The 18,579-nt window shown below is 58.8% G+C and overlaps 1 protein-coding gene across 1 annotated transcript; it reads right to left on the bottom strand.

The window, feature by feature from the left end:
- Positions 1-1,079: 1,079 nt before the first annotated feature.
- On the bottom strand, positions 1,080-17,324 carry KCNH4 (potassium channel, voltage gated eag related subfamily H, member 4). Its single transcript, XM_004684173.2, has 17 exons — positions 17,249-17,324; positions 15,217-15,450; positions 14,761-14,907; positions 14,507-14,634; positions 13,485-13,728; positions 13,009-13,166; positions 10,116-10,323; positions 8,934-9,128; positions 8,363-8,562; positions 6,605-6,854; positions 5,854-6,098; positions 5,232-5,270; positions 4,673-5,025; positions 4,307-4,413; positions 3,719-3,792; positions 1,931-2,629; positions 1,080-1,279 (listed from the first exon to the last, which is right to left on the bottom strand). The coding sequence occupies exons 1-16, from the start codon at positions 17,322-17,324 to the stop codon at positions 2,237-2,239; spliced, it is 3,051 nt and encodes a 1,016-aa protein (XP_004684230.1). The 3' UTR covers positions 1,080-1,279; positions 1,931-2,236.
- Between the last annotated feature and the right edge of the window lie 1,255 nt (positions 17,325-18,579).

The following is an 18,579-nucleotide window of genomic DNA, read 5'->3' as shown; positions in this document are numbered from 1 at the left end:
CACTGCCCAGCCGTAAATCAGCAGCACCGCCGCCGCTGCCTCCCCTCTCCCCACGTCCAGAACCAGCGCTGGCCTCTGATCCAAGTGCAGCACTGGACCATTTCTGTTTCATCTTTCCACATCCATACATAGACAGCAGAACTTTCTGTTTGCCCCCACCTTATCCCCAACCCCCCTGAGCTGAGCTTTATTCAGTCCCAGCTACAGTTCACCGTGGATCTGCCCCCTAAGTGTCAGGATTGTTTTTATTTTTTCTGTGTGAGCCCTTAATGTGGATTAGAGCCACAACTGCTTTTGCCCAATCCCTATCCCTCCACACAAACCCCTCTGCATCTGCATCCCATCCCCAGAGACACTACTCAACCCCTATGGAATCAAGCTCACCCAGAAACAGCTGTGGGCATTGTTCCTACTAGACACCAGCCAACACCAGTCATACTCAAGCCTGAGGTGAGCTATCTGGAATAACCTGCCACAGAGCTGTCCACGCCTGCTTCTATCTGGTCACCAGGCTGGCTCTTTCCAGCAACATTCATAACATCCTCCAGCCACCCTTCCCCTTCCTCCCCCTCCCCCTCACTGAAGATCAGAGAAGTGAAAGCTAGGAAGACTCAGGAGAGCAGAGAGGATGGCACAGATTGGGGTTCCTAGTATGTTTTTGTGGGTGACAAACTTTCCCCCAAACACTGCTATGTTGCCTGCAACAGATACAGAATCTGTTACACAGGATTGGTAGGGTGTCCTGTGGGTCACCTTTCCAGAGCTGGAGATGGGCCTGGGCCAGGGCTCTGTTCCTCTTATGCAGTGTCTGAATCTATGGGGTAGGGGAGGGGGGATATAACAGGCCCACAGTGACTCATTAAGGTTTCTGCCTCCCCCCAGGGCCTCTGGTGGCGTGCATGTGGTGCCAGGTGGATTGGTTGGCGCCTCTGCCCTTCCTAGAGACAGCAATAGGGCCCTGGGGTACAGTGCAGGAGTGACTGCCACGTAGGCTCCTCCAAAGCCCTGGGGTTCTCAGACCAACCCCCAGAAACAAAGCCAGGGCCAACAACTACAAAAAATAAAGCATTTATTTCCTATCCAAAAGTGAGTCCAGAGTGTTGGGTGGTAAAGGAGAGCTGGAGACCAGGGCGAGTGTGCAAGGAGTCAGGGCCCTGAGGGAGACCACGTTGGAAAGTGGAGAGAACAGGCTGAGGTCTGGGGGTGTGGGAAGGATCGGGGGTGATACTGGGACTGTTTCAAGTTGCTGGCAACAGAAGAGACCACCTTCAATGACAGCCTGCAGAGAGAGAGAAAGACATGTTGACGGGCCCACAGGTGGAAACAGACATGGCCCCCAAATCACCCGCTAGGGCGCGGACACCTGGGAGCACCCTCGAAGGCAGGGATTGCAGACTCAAATGCCCACAGAGACCAGAGAAAGAACTCAAATGAGGGCAGCTAGCTGGACACCAAAGATCAAGAAACCCTGGATTGGGAAGAAGTGGGGGGTAGGACCCACCTAGAGAGCAGAGTTGCCACCTGACACCAGCTGCTGGCAGGTGAAACATTGGCCCATGGTCACCAGCTCTCCCAATTTTTAAAGAAAAACTGCAATCTGTGGACTTTTATGTTAACTCTTCTGTTGGCAACTAATTCATAGGTTGAAAAAATACAGTGAGAACCCAAAGAATCGATGGGTTGCTCAAATGCCAACCCAAGACTTCAAACCTCAAACCTGCCCCTCTGGCGGTGACAGTGCTCCTGAGGGCTCTGGCAGGGGCCCGGGACACAAACTCGAAGGTCACCAAGCTGTCTGCAGTGTGGAATCTGCCACTTGTCCCTCTTGCTATAGACCCCAAGTTCTGCCTGCTCTTGCCTCTGCCACCTTCACTTCCTTCGTGGATCTGGGACCCCTTCCTTCCCTCCCCTCCTTCTCACCCATCTGTACCTGCCTCCAGGTCCTGGGTAGAAAGCAGGACATCTCATCTGCCCAGCCTGAGGGGCGCTGCGTTCAGTCTCATGCCTGTTGGATTCCACGGCCTCAAGTGGCTCTCCTCACAGAGGAGGACGGGGGAGGTTTGGAGAAGGGACAGTGTCAGAAGTGACCAGGCTTTGTTAAAAAGTCCAGAGAATCCAGAGCCAACCAGACCAGCTGATGGCTGCTGACCGGAGGCAGGAGGCCCAGGGGCCCGGCCCCTCCCAGGGTGGCAGGCGGCAATGTCCACCTGAGACAGGCCTGGGCCCAGGGCCAGGGTCAGTGGAATGTGTCAGACCTGGACCGAAAGCTGTGCCTCATGCAGCTTGGGGTTGAGGGTGAGGCCTCTGGCACTGGGGAGGGCCCCGGAGGGTCAGGCTCTGAGGGGTAGGGGGACAGCATGGAGGGTCTCAGATCAGGGGGGGCAGCCCCCATCTCTACTGTCCCCACACCAGCTGGGCAGTGGACCTCAGCGAGAGTAGTATCCTGGAGGGCAGGTGGTGGTCTGGACAGACAGGGAGGCATCCCTGGAGGCCTCTGCTGGGGGCACGGAGGGTGCGGGGGCCAAGATGAGGCTGTGTGGCCTGGGGGCCCCAGCCTGGCCTGCAGCAGGCCCATCATGTGTCGAAGCTCCCGGCTCAGCTGAGATACTTCCTGGTTGAGACGGGAGATCTGGTGGAAACACATCAAATTGTTCCCCGTGCCATGAGGACTGTCAAGTAGGCTCAGCCCTCTCTACAGTTTACAAACTTTGCACACCACTGCGCATGGGCGCCTGAGAAGCAGGCAGGGGAGGGCTTGTTTTCTGTCTAGCTGCAAATACCCAACCTTGGGTACCCAAGACAGACTTGGTATCGGGAGCTAAACACACTCTCCCACCCCCACCCCATCCTTTATGAGGTCCAGCAAATGCTGGCCCAGGCTCTCAGGGAGGAGGCAGCCTCACTCCCAGGTGGTCCCCTTGTGCATGACCAAGTGTCCACCCGGTGCCTTTCAAATTGTCAGAATGCAGATTGCTAGGTCCTGCCACAGACATTCCAAATTGGGGACGCCCAGGAGTCTCTATGAAAAGGTTCTGCAGGTGCTGATAGAACCCCAAGTTTAGGGACCCTGGTCTAGAGCTGAGGGGTGCCTTGGGCAGTGAGCACGCAGGACTTGCCTCCTGCTTTCTGAACACTCAGGCCCCACCCCCAGCCCTGGTGCGGCCAACCCCTCCCCCTGGGGATGCCTGATGTTTATCAGAAGCTGGGAAGGCCCACTCCCTAGGGCTGGGCCCGGCTGTGCTGTGGCCACAGCTCTGACATCCCCGGGGAGCAGGCAGAGACTCACAGGATCTGGCCTCTTCCCTCCCACCTCCCACATCTGCTTAACACTCCTTTTCCGGGGAGGGGGAAAGGGCTGGAGTATTGACTGGGTGGGGAGCAGGTTCCTTCAAGAGAGAACCCCACCCATGGTGGGGGCTGGCTAGGGCCTCTGTTCAGGCTGGACCACCTGAACCAACTGGGAGGGAGAGCTGGATCCCACACTCACGCTCTCTCCTCACCCTCACAACAACTCAGAAGAACGTGTTTCCCCATTTTTAAAGGAAGAAATTGAAATCTAGAGTGGTCATAGAACTTGCCCAAGGTCACCCAGCAAATGTGAATATTTGAATTCAGGACTCTGTCTGCAAGCCCGGATATGCTTCCTACGATACAAGGCATGTATCTGACCCCGGGATGATATCCTCTGGGTTGAGGGGAGAAGCCGGCCCTAACCCACCTCCTGGTTCAGCCTGCAGACCTTTTCCTTCACCTCCTCGGCCTCAGAAGCCAGCTCCTCACTCGGTGTGGTTCCTGCAGGCAGAAAGCGGTGATGGCATGACTTACAGCGAGTGCAGGGAGCAGGAGCTGGAAGCTGGGGCCACGCCCCTCCTGGGGCAGGTAGAGAGCTGGGGAGAGCTCCTCAGACTGCCCGAGGCCCTATGACTTCCCCTTACTTCCCCTTATTCGTCTCATCACCCCCACCTCCTTGACACCTGAGCAACACATGCTCTTCTTGCGCCTTTGTGTCTTTTAGCAACTACCTCGCTCAATCCTGCAAACCCTTATCCACCTTTCGAAACCCACCTCAAATGCCCCCCCCCCTGGAGAGTGAGGGGTGCCCTTTTTCTAACTCAGAGCCCTGCTCTCCTTTCAGGACTGAACACTGAGCACTTCGCTGTGGAGTCATTTACCCGAACACACAGGTGTGCCCCCAGCCGCTCACCAAGAGTGTGGGCCAAGTCTGCTCTACCTGAGCATCCCCAGCACGGCACCTGTGCACAGTACTAGCTCACGTGGGCTGGCCCTTACCTGCAGTGACCCTTACCTGCAGGAGGTGCCTGCATGCGGGGCCTGGGCTGCTCAGGCCTCCTGCTGAACCGGAAAGTGGGGGCCTCTGCTGTGCTGCCAGAGTCCTCAATGCCATCCACTATCCTGGGGTGGGGCAGTGGTCATCAGTCCGGGTCAGGGCAGGGGAGGGGCCAGAGCAGAGCAGGCAGAGGGTGAAGGAGGGCAGCAATGCCAGGGAGCAGGGGAGGGGCAGCCATCCAAGAAGGGTGGAGTTGCAAGCTGTGGTGGATTAGGGGGGCACAGAAAGGAAGGAGCACTGGATGAAATGTTGGGGGGCAGAGCCCGAAGAAGGTTCTGGAAGCCAGCAGGGGAATGGGGAAGGCAGGAGAGGCTGGCATCTCACCGGGGGCTGAGGTCCAGAGGTCCGAAGGTTCCCAGTGGGGGAATAAGAAGCTGGGGGGGTTTCCAGGTGGCAGAGCCCCTGGGGGGGGCATGAGGGGAGGGGCTGTGACCCCGGCCAGCCGGGGCAGGGGAAGGAGATGGAGACAGGGAAGGGGAGGAGACAAGGGCTGAGAATGGGGGCAACTCCTCTCCCAAAAGGCTGACCAGGGAGCCCCGGGGACGAGCTGGGCTGAGGTTGGGCAGCAGGAGGGGCCGGCGGGGCCTGGGACCCCCCGCAGGCTCTGCCACGGCCTCGGTCTCTGTGATGGACGGCAGGGTCTTGTCTGACGAGGAGCCCAGGCTTTCTGAACGGGGCTGTGAGCAGAGGGGGGCAGCTGACATCCCGGGTCAGTGAACACAGGCCCTCACTAAACAACAGCCTTCACAGGTGGACGCTGTTCCCCCCTGCTCCCCACCCCTCTCCCTGCTCCCTACAGCACAGGAGCCAAGGAAAGGTGCCCCCAACCCCACTCCCAGTTTTTCCCCATGCAATCTCAACACCACAAGGCAGGGAGGGTTACCTGGGAGAGGCGAGGGGACCGGGAAAAGCGGCCGAGGCCCTGTGGGGACACGGGGTTCAGGCTGACTCACCCCCCACTCCCTTGTGCATCACCGCCTAATCCCACCCTTCAGTTTGTGGGGTTTGACAGTGACGGTCCTTATTGTGGAATTGAGTCAACGGTACCTCCAAAATCTGACTCAGAGAAACCCTGAATGGAAGAGTAAGACTGGAAGCAGTGAAAGACAAGGGCCTAGGGTGTAAAATACAGACTGGCCCGGGCCAAGACCAAAAACGGGCTTGGGAAATGTTTGGCAAGGGGGGATGAGGAAGCCCCAAGGGGATGATGCCCTGTCCAGATGGAGGAGGAGCCACAGGGAGGACCATTTCTGAAGTGAGGTCCTCAGAAGGAGTCCAGAGTGAGGAGAGATGGCCAACAAGACGTGGATGGGTGGAGCCGGACGTGGAGGAGGTGAGAGGGCCCACGGGCATTGGGTGACGGCCAGTGGGATGGGCCAAGACGTTAAGCATGGAAGGAGCGAGGAAAGGGGTGGCAGGACACAGGAGACTCACTGGGGCAGGGGGAAGTCTGCTCTGAGGGAGGGGGCCTCTGGGGGGCAGAGCCCATGGGGGGGGTCACATACATTGGCGTCAGAGCCCTGGCGCAGGTTGAAAGTGAGGTCCCGGGATAGGCCGGCCCGGAAGGCAGCCCCATACTCAGGATAGAGCCTCAGGACCTCCGCCAGCCCCCTGCTGCTCAGCTGCTGCAGGCCACAGTAGGTCAGCGCCTTCACGTCGGCGCTGGTCTTCAGCACGTAGCTTGGGCCTCCCCCTGACCCAGGCTCCTGCCCGGGCTCAGGCAGCTCTGCTCCAATCAGGTCTCCCTTCCCTGTGGTAAGGGACGGGACAGTCAGCTGGGGCGGAGGGACCATGAGGGTATCGGTAGTCAGCAGACTGGAGAGATGACCAGGGTGTTTGAAGGGTGATTGAAGGTGAGTCCATCAGTGGGGTTGGGGGAAAGGTCAGTGGAGAATGACCGGGGAGGCTGGACGGTGGTCACTGGGAAGACCGGCAGGGCTGGAGGAATGGAACTGGACGATCACTAAAGAACAGCCAGAGGTAAAGTCAATGGAATAGAAGGTCAGTGAGAAAGGATCAGCTGAGTTGGGGGACAGGTATTGTGGTGAGCAGTGAGGGGAAGAGTTGAGGGGTTGGGGGATGACCACGGGATCAGGGGATACACGGGAGTGGTCAAAAGGAGGTGGCCTTAGGGGCCTGGGACCTAGAAAGAATACTCCACAGGAATTCCAGGCATCTGCCAGCTTAGATTCCTGGCCACGCCCAAAGCCCTTGGGGAGGGTTCGGGGTGGTAGGGGGCAGTGGTGGGCTCCTCACCCAGGATGGCCAGCACCATGTTGTCTCGCAGCACCTCAAGTGAGCCGGAGCAGACGTAGTAGTGAGACTGCAGGGCGTCCCCACGGCGTAACAGGTACTCTCCCGGAGCACAGAACGAGGTCTTGATATGCAGGGAGAGGGCCCGCAGGCAGCCCCGGCTCGCCGCTCCAAACAGGGGCAGCTGCAAGATCTCCCGGTTGAGGTGCATGGCGATGTCCGCCCTCAGCTCATCGGGGAAGTCGCGCAGCAGCTGCCAGGGGGCACGGGTCGTTCCGCCACCCCGCACTGCTACTGGAACTCTACCGTGTGCTAAGCCGCCACCAGCCTGCCCACTGCTCGGAAGATACCCGCCTCTGCCCTGCCTGACTTCTGCAGGGCTAACCTCCGTTGAGCTGTGTCTGGACCTCCCACCGAAGTTCTGGGGCACAGACGAGGTCTTCTCATGTCTGTTCTCTGCCTGTGGCTACCCACACTGGTCACTCATGTCCTGACAACTCAGTCCCACACCTGAGGCCCTTCCGTGGTGAGTCAGCTCTGGCAGTCAGGAGATTAGAAATCAGCTCTGCTCCCAAGACCCTGTGCACCTCAGGCAATCAATACATGACCTCTTTCTGGGCTGTCTCCCCATATTTGTAAAACATAGGGTTCCACTAGACCTTGAGTGTCACCAATGAGCTCCTGGGGGGCCATGGGAGTCCCATCAAGTTCCATCTATGGGCTCTGTCGACCACTCTGGCTTCCTGAGCTCCTGCTTCTCCCCTCCCCCCTCTGACTCTCCCTCAGCCAGCCTCCTTGGCTTTCTTCTCCCCTCCACACTTCTCCCTCCATTCGCGGCCTCCCTGCTCCCTGTGAGTGGTGAGCCCAACATCTGGGCCTACATCTGTTCGCCCAACTACCCAGACTACCTAGGGGGCAACCTCCCACAGGTGCTGCACCCTCATCACGCCCCAACCCTGGACTCTCATTTTCACTCCTAAGTCTTCCCCTAATGACACCTCTATTCCAGCCCTCTGCCCAAGTCAGAAAGCAGGGGGGTCACTCTGAGCTCCTCCCACGTCTCCTATTCTCAGAAATACCTCCCAGGCCCTCAGGCTGCTCCCAGCTAGAATTTTTTTCAGGATAAAATCTAAGGACAAGGCGACCACAAGCAGGCTTCAACACCTGCCCAGCCTCCTCTCCTGTGCTCCCTCCTCCCTGAGGGCTCACACAGTCCCTGAGTGAACTACTTTCGGTTCCCTGAACTCACCCTGCTCCTTTGCAGCAACATTTCCAGACCATGTTTCTACTGCTCCTTCTTCCTCAAATGTTCGCCCCAAAGCAGGCGGTTTCCCTCTTGTCCTGCACAACGTCCACACTGTCTGAGCCACTGTCCCTAATTCCTCTGGGCCCAGGAACAGTGAAGGCCTTGCTGCACCTGCATCCTTCCAGTTAGTCCCATTCACTGCATAATTGTGTTTACAGTCTGCTTCCCTCACCAGACTGGTGCCCGAGGGTAAGGACTGCATGTCCTCTCTGGGCTCCCTGAGCACAGGACCAAGGCTGGCCCAAAGCAGGTGCCCAGGAACGGCTGGCTGAAGCTGGCACTGGCATGAACTAGGTCTGAGCTCCCTGTTGGTTCCCATCTTCTCGTGCCAAAGAAAAGGGATCTGGATCCGGGTGGGCACCGCTCTGCACCCGACCTGCCTCCATCCCGAAGCCAGGGAGGCAGCGCCCCTGTTCCATGGCCCTGCCAGCCCGCACCAGGCGCCCAGGCACTACCTCGTTGGCGTCTATGCCGCTGTTGACCGCCCACGTGGTCTGGAAGTACTCGAGCATGCGCTGCTTGAGCGGCCGCGGCAGGCGATGCACGCGGATGAAGTCCTTGAGGTCCTTCATGCGGCTGTGGTAGAGCGAACGCCGCGAGTACATGCGCTGGATGATGGCTGTCACGTTCCCGAACACCACTGCGTGCATCAGCGCTGCGGCGGTGCAGCGCGCAGCCGTCAGGCGCCGCCGCCTCTCCCGCCTCCTCGCCACCGGACCTCCCGAGCCCCCGCCCTGGCCTCGGCTTGGGTTTCCTCCGGGAGGGGGTTGGGGGGGGCACAGAACTCATGGGCTGCTGGTGCCACGCACTGAGGTCTGAGAAGGGACGGGGTAGCAGGTGCACCAGAGAGGGGAGTGACCTGATGAGCGTCTCATCTCCCCCACTGGAGGTTCCCATGCCCTTCCCAAGGGGCCACCCCCCGCTGGTGGCTTCCCTCAGGCCAGCACAATGGACGATGGCACCTCTGTCTGGTCTGGGTGCACACCTGGCCCTTTGTGGGCCAGTTTCCCCATCTGCCACCCTCACCGCCTATGAGCATCGTGCAGATGGAGAAGATCTTTTCTGCGTCGGTGTTCGCGCACACGTTGCCGAAGCCCACACTGGTGAGGCTGCTCAGTGTGAAGTACAGGGCGGCGATGTAAGCGCTGCGCCGCGAGGGGCCGCCCGCCGAGCCGTTCACGTAGGGCACCTCCAGCCGCTTGCCCAGCTCATGCAACCAGCCTGTGTGTGGAGGGGTGGAAGGAGCCAGGCTGTGCAGACCGTAGAGAACTGGGTCGCTCTAGCTGCCTGCACTTGACCTTGGGCCAGTACGGACAGAGGGGAGGGGAGGTTTGCAAGGGCTGGCACTGGTTATAGTTGAAGCCCAAGGTTACCGAGCACCCCACCTCCACTACACTCCCACACCCAGCTGGCTCTGTTCTGTGTACACCGGGAGCCCGGACTTGACCCAGCCAGGCACTCTCCTTGGCCTGGGGCAACTTACTGTCTGAAGGTGGAAAAACATGAACTAAATCATTGCAGGTGGGAGGTGAGCAACTACAAAGGAAGCATAGGGTGTCTCAGGAATCATAAAGAGTTAGGGAGCGTCAGCTCCACTGGGTGGGTGGGTGGGTTGCTGAAAGGCTCCCTTAAGGCGGAGCACTTGAGTTTAGACTGCAAGGAGCAGAAGCCACATAGATGAAGACGGAAAGTAGAAGGGAGAGGACTCCAGAGAAGAAAACATGTTCAGGGTCAAAGTGGAAAAGCAGTGCAGCTGGGTCCTGGAGGGAGGTCAGCAGGGCTGCAGACAGGGCGTGGGGAGAGTGAAGGCAGTGGCCTCGGGGGGCCTGAGGACGCCTCAGGTGTAGATCAGGGTGTACTTTATCTTGGGGGGAGTGGTGGGTCACTGAAAGGGCCCAGGCAGGGTGCTGCTTCCTCTGCTCAAAACACTCCCAGCCCCACACTAGCAACCTGTTTTCCATACTGTATTTTGACTACTGGTCTTGCTCCCCTGCTAGCTGGAGGAGGCGGGTGAGGTCTCCCCAAGGGGGAGCCATTCTCTTCAACCGCTATTCCCAGGCCTGATCCAGAAGGAGCTCAGTGCATGTTTGTGGGTGAAGGAGAAATGTGGAACGGTGGGTGCAGTATTGGTGGCGGCATCATCTTGGGGATCTGGGCAGACAGGGCAGGTGGATGAGTGGTCAGAGAAACCCTGGGCTGGTGGCTCACCGATGTCCCAGAGCAGCGGGTCATTGGCCTCCATCTCCTGGCGCCCGATGACATACCACACGCAGGCCATCCAGTGGGCCAGGAGCGCGAAGACGGACATGAGCAGCGTGAGCACCACAGCGCTGCACTGGGAGTAGCGCTCCAGCTTCTGTAGCAGCCGCAGCAGCCGCAACAGTCGCACTGTCTTCAGCAGGTGCACCAGCGACGTCTGCAGGAGTGTGGGGGGAGGCTGTGCACAGGCACACCCCCTCGGAGCCGCACACCCCCGCGCCCCTCCCAATGCTGTGCCACCAGGTGCCCTGAGCTAGGGAGAGGTGCAGCAGGGGAAACACCCCTGCAGTTCTGAGGTGATGAGGAAATGCATGGGGGGAGGGGGAGGAAAATGCTAATAATAATGCTAAAACCAATAATGGCTAACAGCAAGTACTGACTCCATGTGTCAGGCACAGTCGTCATCCTCATTAAACAGTAATTCTGGCCTTCGGTTCAATGATTGTCTTTGTTCCCAATTTGCAGACGCAAGAACTAAGCCAAGGCTCAGAGAGGCTGGTGACTTGCTTGTGGTCACAGACCGAGGAAAAGAAACTGGGACTCAAATCTGGGCTGACACCGAGGTCCATGCTGTCCTAGATGATCTCTTAGTGCTGTGGGCTGGTGAAAGAGCAAGTCCTGACCAGAGCCAGTGGAGCAGACAGGGATCTCCCGCCCCTGCTCCCCAGCCCCGCTCCTTGCACCAGGGTCAGCCGGGACAAGAGCTGAGGCTTAGTGTTGCCCGCAGCTGGGATGAGCCTCCCCTTCGCGCAGAGGCGCGGATTGGGGCTGGGAGGCTTCGCGCTTTGCCCTGCGGGCTAGCACAGAAGACAGGATGTTGAGGAAAGGGGAGCAGGGCCCACCTGCCAGGGCTTCAGGCCTCGGGGGTTGCTGGGGCTGGTGGCACCAGGCAGGGCCATGCCCCTGGCAGCTACCAGTGCAGTGCCCACACTTTTCATTGGGGCTGGCCTGCTTCAAGGAGCCTCTCTGGTCTTGGTGATGAGGGGCAGAGAGGGTCTTCACGACAGGGTTCTCTCCTGCTGGGCAGGGCCACCACTGTCCTTTCAGGGCTTCCAGAGCACCCGGCACAGCTCCGGCCCTCCTTCGGAGGCTCCCAGCCAGTCCGTGCATTTTTCTTTTATTTTAGGTGAACAAGCTAGGAAGGCGCTGGCCTGACTCTCCCACGGGACCCTCCTCAGAGCCCGGTGCCCGCCGCCAGCTCCCAGCTCCAAACTCGAGTCCTGTGCTTGGCCCCGCTCCCTTCAGGCCTCCTCCCCTCGGACCAGGCTGCCCAGGCTGGGCTCCGTGGATGGACAGCACAGCTCTGCCGGCAGCGGCTCAACCCCTGGCTCGGCTCTGTCTCCCTCCCTTCCCCACATTGCTCCTGATTTCCCCTCCTGCCAGACCACGCACTGAGCCAGGCTGGTCTCCTGGGACGCGGAGCCGTGTGCTGGAAAGAACGCTAGGCCAGGAGTCTGCACACCTGGTTCTACTCCACCTGCCACTGTGAGTTGTGCGACCTTCGGCAAGTTGCTTAACTGCTCTGAGCTTCTGCATCTGCCCAGGAAAAGAGGCGAAGAACCAGCCCTGAAGGCTCTCCGGGAGGCTTCTATGTTATCTAGTGTGTGTAAGAACTTACCCGGAGGTACCAGAGGACAGGGAACCGCCTAGGGAGGTCATGGGGCTCCCCAGTGCCCCCATCCTCCAAAGACAGCAGTCTGCCTGACTGCCGTGACCCAATAGGTTTCCGGGGGCGAGGGGGGTGCACAGGCAGGTCTGCCTGGACAGGGCAGACACACACACTCGCACGTGTGTGGGAACTTGCACACACGTGTACACAGCCAGGAGAGGAGGCCCACAGCCCGTTGGCGGCTAGTTAAATCCGGCTGCGTGTAGGTGGTTTCCCACTATAGCTAAGTGTGGCAGAGAGAGGAGTGCACAGGGAAATGCTCTCCACCCCCCACCCCTCATCAAGGGGGTCTGGGGACACGGTGGGTGTCCGCACCCTAGACCTGAGAAGACCCACTGTGTGCCAGGTGGGAGAAGAGTCGAGCACCTAGGACAGCTCCTGGCAGGCCCCAGGGCGGGAGGACCCAGGTCCTGGCGCTCTGCCTTCAGAACCACCCTGTAGCCTCAACATCTCCCTGTCTTGGCTTACTATGCTCCCCAAATGCTCCCTCTCCATCCTGCCAGCCGAATCCTACTCTCTGTCTGAGGTCTGGTTCTGCTCTCCCCTGCCTCGGGAGCCCTCCCCGGGCACCCTAGCCTCTGTCCAGCTGGGGTGCTTTTTCCTCCCAGGCACTGGCCCAGATTACACATCATTTGTATGCATGCCCACGCTCTTGCCTGGAACTCCAGGTCAGCAGCTGGCTTTGGGCCAGCCCCCATGCAGTAGTACCTGCCCCATCCTCCACTCCACTCACCTCTTCCATTCCATTCCATTCCTGTCCCCTCTTGTCATCTCGCCCCCTCCCCGGCTTAGCTGCTTGGAGGCTGAATCCTTGTCCCTTTTCCCCACAGTGACCAGGCCCCACACAGTGCTGTGCAGACAGCCAAATGCTCATCAGTTGTTAATTAAAAATGTGAAAAGTACCACTCGTTTGGCATCAGACCAGTGCCGCCTTGGTAGCCCTAGTTAGCTTTTCATTTGTCTCAGCTTCCTCAGAGATGCTGAGCTGAGCGCCGCAGGAGCACAGACCCTCTAGATCCTTCTCAGCACCTAGCACAGGGCTCTGCAGGAAAATACTGGCAGATGGGTTGATGGGGAGGGCTCAGTGAGGATTTGGGGTGAGTCCCTGAACGGGAGATGCCACACCGAAGCTGGTGGTAGGGCTGCATCGCATCGGGGGGAGGCACCACTCACCACGGTGATGTTGAAGACGTACAGCAAGTCAAAGGGCAGAGCGGCAATCAGGTCGATGAAGAACCAGGTGGCCAAGTAGTGGAGGCCAATGGACCGAGGAGCAGAGATCACCTGGCCGGACTGGGACACGTAGGTGGTGCGGAAGTTCAGGATGATATCTGGGGGTGCAAGAGGCTGTTACGAGGGGCCCTTGTTCAGCTGGAAGTAAGCCTTAAGAGACCCAGAATAGAGGAGGTGGCTGGAATGGGGCAGACAGTCTGGACCCTTGGCTGGGCTTTGGGGAGGAGAGAACTAAAGACTGAAGGCTGTAGGGGTCAGGGACCAGGGGTCAGGGATCAGGGCACACGGGCCATTAGAACTTTCAAGACAGAGCAACAGATGGGCTTTGAACGCCCCATCCTGCAGCAGGACGGAGCGGGACGTGGAGGGGAGGGTTCTCCGCCCCACCCCCGGCCACGTGGGGCAGAGGGTCTGACCCAGGATGAACAGCATCTCCACGGCGATGTCGCTGACGAGGGTGTGCCGGGAAGTGATGGGGGTGTCGTCATCGCCCAGGAAGCAGACGTTGTAAGGGACAGTGACCGCAACGTAGAAGGTGGCGAGGAGGATCAGGCCGTCCCAAACAGCCTTGGGGACGCTGTAGTGGAGGAGGAGGCAGCGGGACCCCCCCACGGAGGCCACCTTGTATTCAGGCACTGATGGCTTTGGTTCAAACACGTTCTAAAGGGAGAGGGGTGTGGTTGGGGACACTTGGGGGGAAGAATAGCTCAGGTTGGGGGGAGGGAGAGGCGGGGGATGGAAGCAGGGAAGGTGGCACTGCCAGCACAACCATGAGAGGAGGTGCAGGAGAGAGGCTCAGAGCCTGGCACCTGGCATCCTGCTGCCAAGCGACTGCACAGGTCCCGTTTAGAATCAAACGAGGCTGGCAGGGTATTTATAAGGCTTGAGAGGGAGGTCATGACAAGTCAGGCACATGCCCTAGCTTGTGGGGTCATAACTTCTGCAGGTTCCATCCTGGGGGCCTAGAGGGTGAGGGTGCCTATATCCCAGGGGCAAGGAGAGGCTGCATGACCCCCACCCCCATTCCTTGTAGCCCTAAGATACCACACAGAGGATTAGACACACATTCTCGTGAGTGCTACCTAAGGCGAGACACCAGGCCCAATTGGATGCTTTCTTCCTAGGACCACAGCTTGTGATTGCACCCCCATCTTCATGAGGTAACCCTGTCACATGGGGTAGATGATGCAATTGCTGCTAGAACTCCACTCTCCTGACATCATCATCACAGAGTAACATCAGTCACAAGGAAGGACAGAGATGCGGATGGAAGGCGATGCAGGGGACACTGGCGCAGAGGGCAGTAAGGGGAGAGGGTTGGAGGGAGGAGTGAGCCATGGAGGGAGGCTGGCCAGACAGAAACAGGAGGCAGTTGCAAGCATGCCTCCGAGCTGTAGCTGAAGGACTCTGGAGATGCTGGGGTGGGAATGGGACTCACGTTATTGGTTTTCGTGCTTTCTTGGCCCCGCCGGCCAAAGTGGCCAGTCAGTCGGCGTAGAACAGTTCGGCTCTGCCTCCTGGCGGATCGAAGCCTCGAGCTGGCTCCCCTCCTGCCAAGGGAGTTTTCTGTTGGGAAAAAGGGTGCAGCGATAAGTGGGTTCACGTTCTGTGATGTTGGGTAGGGAGAGGTTTTCTTTGCCCTGGAACAAGCACCTCTGACCACTCCTGCCTTCTCCCCTGATCTGCAGTTACCATGATTACTGTCTCCATGGCCTCCTGGGGGGCCAAGTCCGGGACCTCCACTCTGAGTGATGTCCTTGAAGGAAAAGAGGAAGAGCACGACCTCCCCCATCTCATTCTTGATGGGCATCATGTCCAGGAGGCACCAGAAGGCAGAGCCTGCAGGTGTAGAAAGAGGGAGGGTGAGATGAGCAGTCCCACAGCATCCTTCCCCCTCATCTCTTGCTTCCTGGGCATATTCAAGGGCCTTGCAAAGATTCAGAGATGGAGAGAACGCTGGAGATTATTTCAGCTGACTCCATCTTCTTGTTGGGCAAATCAAGGCCCAGAGAGCATCGGGGCTGAGCTCAGTGCACACAGTCAGCTCTCAGCGGTGTGCGATCCAGCACCCAGGCTTCCATTGTGACAGAGACTCTGGACAAGGCCTAAGGCCTGCGCAGGGCTGTGGGGCAGGTCAGGCCTCCTCACCATCTTTGCGGTAGAAGCAGATTTCAGCCCTGTGCTCCTGATGGCCCTCCAAGGCCTTGTGCAGCCTCTGCAGGGCTGGCTCACTGGTCTCTGGGCCATAGAGGAAACGGCAGCTGCAGGTTTTCTGCATGACCTCGGTGCGGCCGTAGCCTGTGAGCTCGCAAAAGCCGTCAGAGCAGTACACGATGGGAAAGCCCTGTGGACCCTGTGCATTGGCCAGCAGGAAATTGCTATCTGTGGGAAGAAGAAGTCAAGGTCAAGTCAAGACCAGGAAGGGAGCTGAGTTTTCAAGCTGTGTCTTTACAGACTTACATGCGATCCCCGGACCACCCCCCTTTGGAATATTCTGAAATGACAGTAAAAAGAGATCAAGCAAAGGGACAGGACTCATGGATGGCCTGGAACTGGGACGGGGACAACTGGGGGGCTGGAGAATTCACGTGGCCCATCCCCCGCGCTCAGGCTGGTGAGCTATTACTGTAGGAGGCAGCATAGCCTGGTGAGTAAGAGCATGAGCTCCAGTGCCCCACCCTTGCCACTTACTGACTGTGTGACCTTAAGCAAGTTAATTAACTCTTCTGTGCCTCGGTCCCCTCTCTGCAAGTGGAGGATGATAATAACTCTCACATGGTGGTTGTGAGAGTTACATGAGTTACTTGACAAGAACAAGTCCTGGCACATAGAAAGTGCTACACCAAAAAGATGAAATAACTCCCCTATTTTCGCATGACTTTCAAAACACATCACGAGCGACCATCCTGCAACCCTATTAGAGAATGGACAAGGCAGAAATTCTGGCGAGAGTACATCCTTTCTATTGATAGGAGACCAAAATGCAGAGACTAGCCGAATTCTCAAATCTCCTTTGTGGGGGGAGAGACAATGATGAGCAGTGTCCTCACTCCCAGCCTTCCAGGAAAGGCCCTCATCTCTAGTGTTCTTCTAGCTACTTGCAGGGGGTCTTTCAAAGTCTAACAGGACAGGGTAGTGAAGTTGTGGTTCCAGCAATCCCAGCAGCAGCACCTGAGCTAATTCCCTCCAAGAGGTGGGAGGCCACAGGGGGTCATTCAGGGATAGAGTCTCATCGAGGGAAGGGGCCTGGGATATAACCAGTTCCAGGGAGCTAGGAAGGATGAGTGTCTGCAGGTGGGGAGCTTGAGGGGGACACTGAGGGTGCCTGGGAGACTCTGGGCCCTGGGCAGCAGCCTCCTTCTTCCATCCCAGGGCCCGTTGCCCCGGTGATGGGCGCTATGGAAACAAGGGAGGTGTGAAGGGGGGTGGAGGGGAGGCTGTTAAGGGGCCCAGGGCGCTAGGTTTCCGCCCTCGGGTGCTGCTCACCTCCTCCCCTTTTGCAGATCCCGGTCAGGGTGCCCAAACGGGGCAGGGGGAGAGCTCTCTGCTCCCAAGTAGAAAAAGAAATGGGTGGAGAAAAGGCCAGGGAGGGAGGATTGCGGCTGTCCAAGGTGCTGAACCTGGAACCCACGCTGGGGTGGGTGAACAGGGAGTTTCCTCCAGTCACACCGACCACCTCCTCCCGCCTCACCTCCCTCAGACACAGACGTGACACGATTTGGGGGGCGCGTGACCTTATCTAAGCTAGGTCTTGCCGAAATCTGATCTTTTTTCTCCCCTTTTTCCCTTGGGGGAAAGGGATGCCGTTTGGGAGCAGACCCAAATGGAGAGCACGGCCACTTCGTCCCACCTCCGCCTCTTGGAAACCCTCATACACGCCCCCAGCAGTGCTCTGCCCTGGAGTGGGCGGCTCCCACGGTCTCTTCTCCGTTTTGCCGCATAAAGAGCCCTTCCAGCCTCAGGTCACGTCCCTCAGCTTGAGTCCTCCCACCGACACCCCCGAGCTCTTGGCCCTTTCTCCCTCCCCTCACAGGACGCACCAGGTCCTGTCCCCTTGCTGCGGCTTTGGGAGTTCCTAGATGCTCAGCTCCGCGCTCTCTCTCCTTGACTTGGTTCTCACCACATCCAGGAGTCCCCGTTGGAAACCCCCCAGCCCCAGCATCCACTCCACTCCACTCACGCGTGCCGTCGAAGCGGGTGGCGATGGTGTCCAGGAAGGTGTTTTGCGGGGCCAGCAACCCCTTCATGACCGGCATGGCCTTAGGGCGCGGGTTCAAGGCTCAGCGCTGGGGGGCGTTCAGCGCGGCCGGGCCGGAGGGGGCGCACTGCCGGCGAGGCCGGGGCGCCCCATGCGCCCGCCTGCCTCCTCCCCTCCCTCTAGCCGCCACTGCCGCCGCCGCCTCTATGCCTGGAACCTTGCAGCTCTCGCCTAGGTTCGGCGCCGCCTCGGTTCCCCCCCCCACCACCTCCCCACGGGCCAGGTTGTTTCCCCCGGGCTCGCCCCGCGCCCGCCACGTGGCCCCGCACGGGGAGGGGCCACCAGCGACACCCGAACCCCTCTCGGTTGCCCTCCTCCGGGAGGGGAGCGGCCCACGCGTGTCTCTCCCGGGGAGAATTCGGGACACGCCCACCTGGAACCCTGGCCTGAAGAGCTGGGGGCGGGACTTGAGCGACAGAAACGCCCTCCTGCCCGCGTGGCCACGCCCCCACGCGTGGTTCCCTGGCGGCCTCTGTGGCTCCGCCCCACGGGTTTCCCCGCACCGCCCACGCTGGGAACGGCGTCTGACTCGTAGTGCCGCCTGCTGGAGTTGGGATTCTTCGCGGCACACGGAGCTCTCTGGCCTCTGGCCTGCAGCGTGTACAAGGGTTAAAGGAGATTAGTTTTGCCCAGAATCTACTGGAAGCCTGGGAACTCCACTTCTAGGACGTGCTACTTAACCCTCTCCTGTGCCTCAGCTTTAGGGCTTCTTTGTGAATGAACTCTGCCTCTGAGCACAGCAGGGTGGGTTAAAGTTTTAGAGTACAACAGGTAGAATGCCAGGTCGGCCCCTTGATGGCGCCTGTTTCCTCATTTGTAAAATGGAGCTAATAATCCATGGGGGAAGGGGGGGGGTGTGTGGGGGGAGGGCAGGAAGGCACAAAAATATGTAACTCTTCTCCCTTTTCCCATTCTCTTGCTATATTGTAATTCTCCTTCTCTTAGGTGCCAATCAAGTGGAAGAGAAGCTGGAAGCAAGTTTGGGACCAAGAAAGGTGGGCAGAGTGACCCTTTGCAGATCTCTGGTGGGCTTTGAGCTCCTTCTCCTCTAAGATAGAATCAGTGCAGCAGCAAGTAGGACCCAGGGAAATCAGACACAGACCTTTCCAACAATAGAAGCAGAAAGTTACTGGGGCAGCTGAGTGCAGTGGTTAAAGGTGCTGCTTTCTGGACTAAAACAGCTAATGTCAGTGATACAGAAAAATGGGTGCTAGAGAGGGCAAGCCTGGCTTCTGTGGCTCACCCTCAGGGCC

Source organism: Condylura cristata, unplaced genomic scaffold (assembly GCF_000260355.1).
Source record: "Condylura cristata isolate star-nosed mole 26May11 unplaced genomic scaffold, ConCri1.0 scaffold00017, whole genome shotgun sequence".
NCBI lineage: Eukaryota > Metazoa > Chordata > Mammalia > Eulipotyphla > Talpidae > Condylura > Condylura cristata.
The sequence above is the reverse complement of the archived record's forward strand: the minus strand, read 5'-3'. Positions and strand labels throughout refer to the sequence as shown.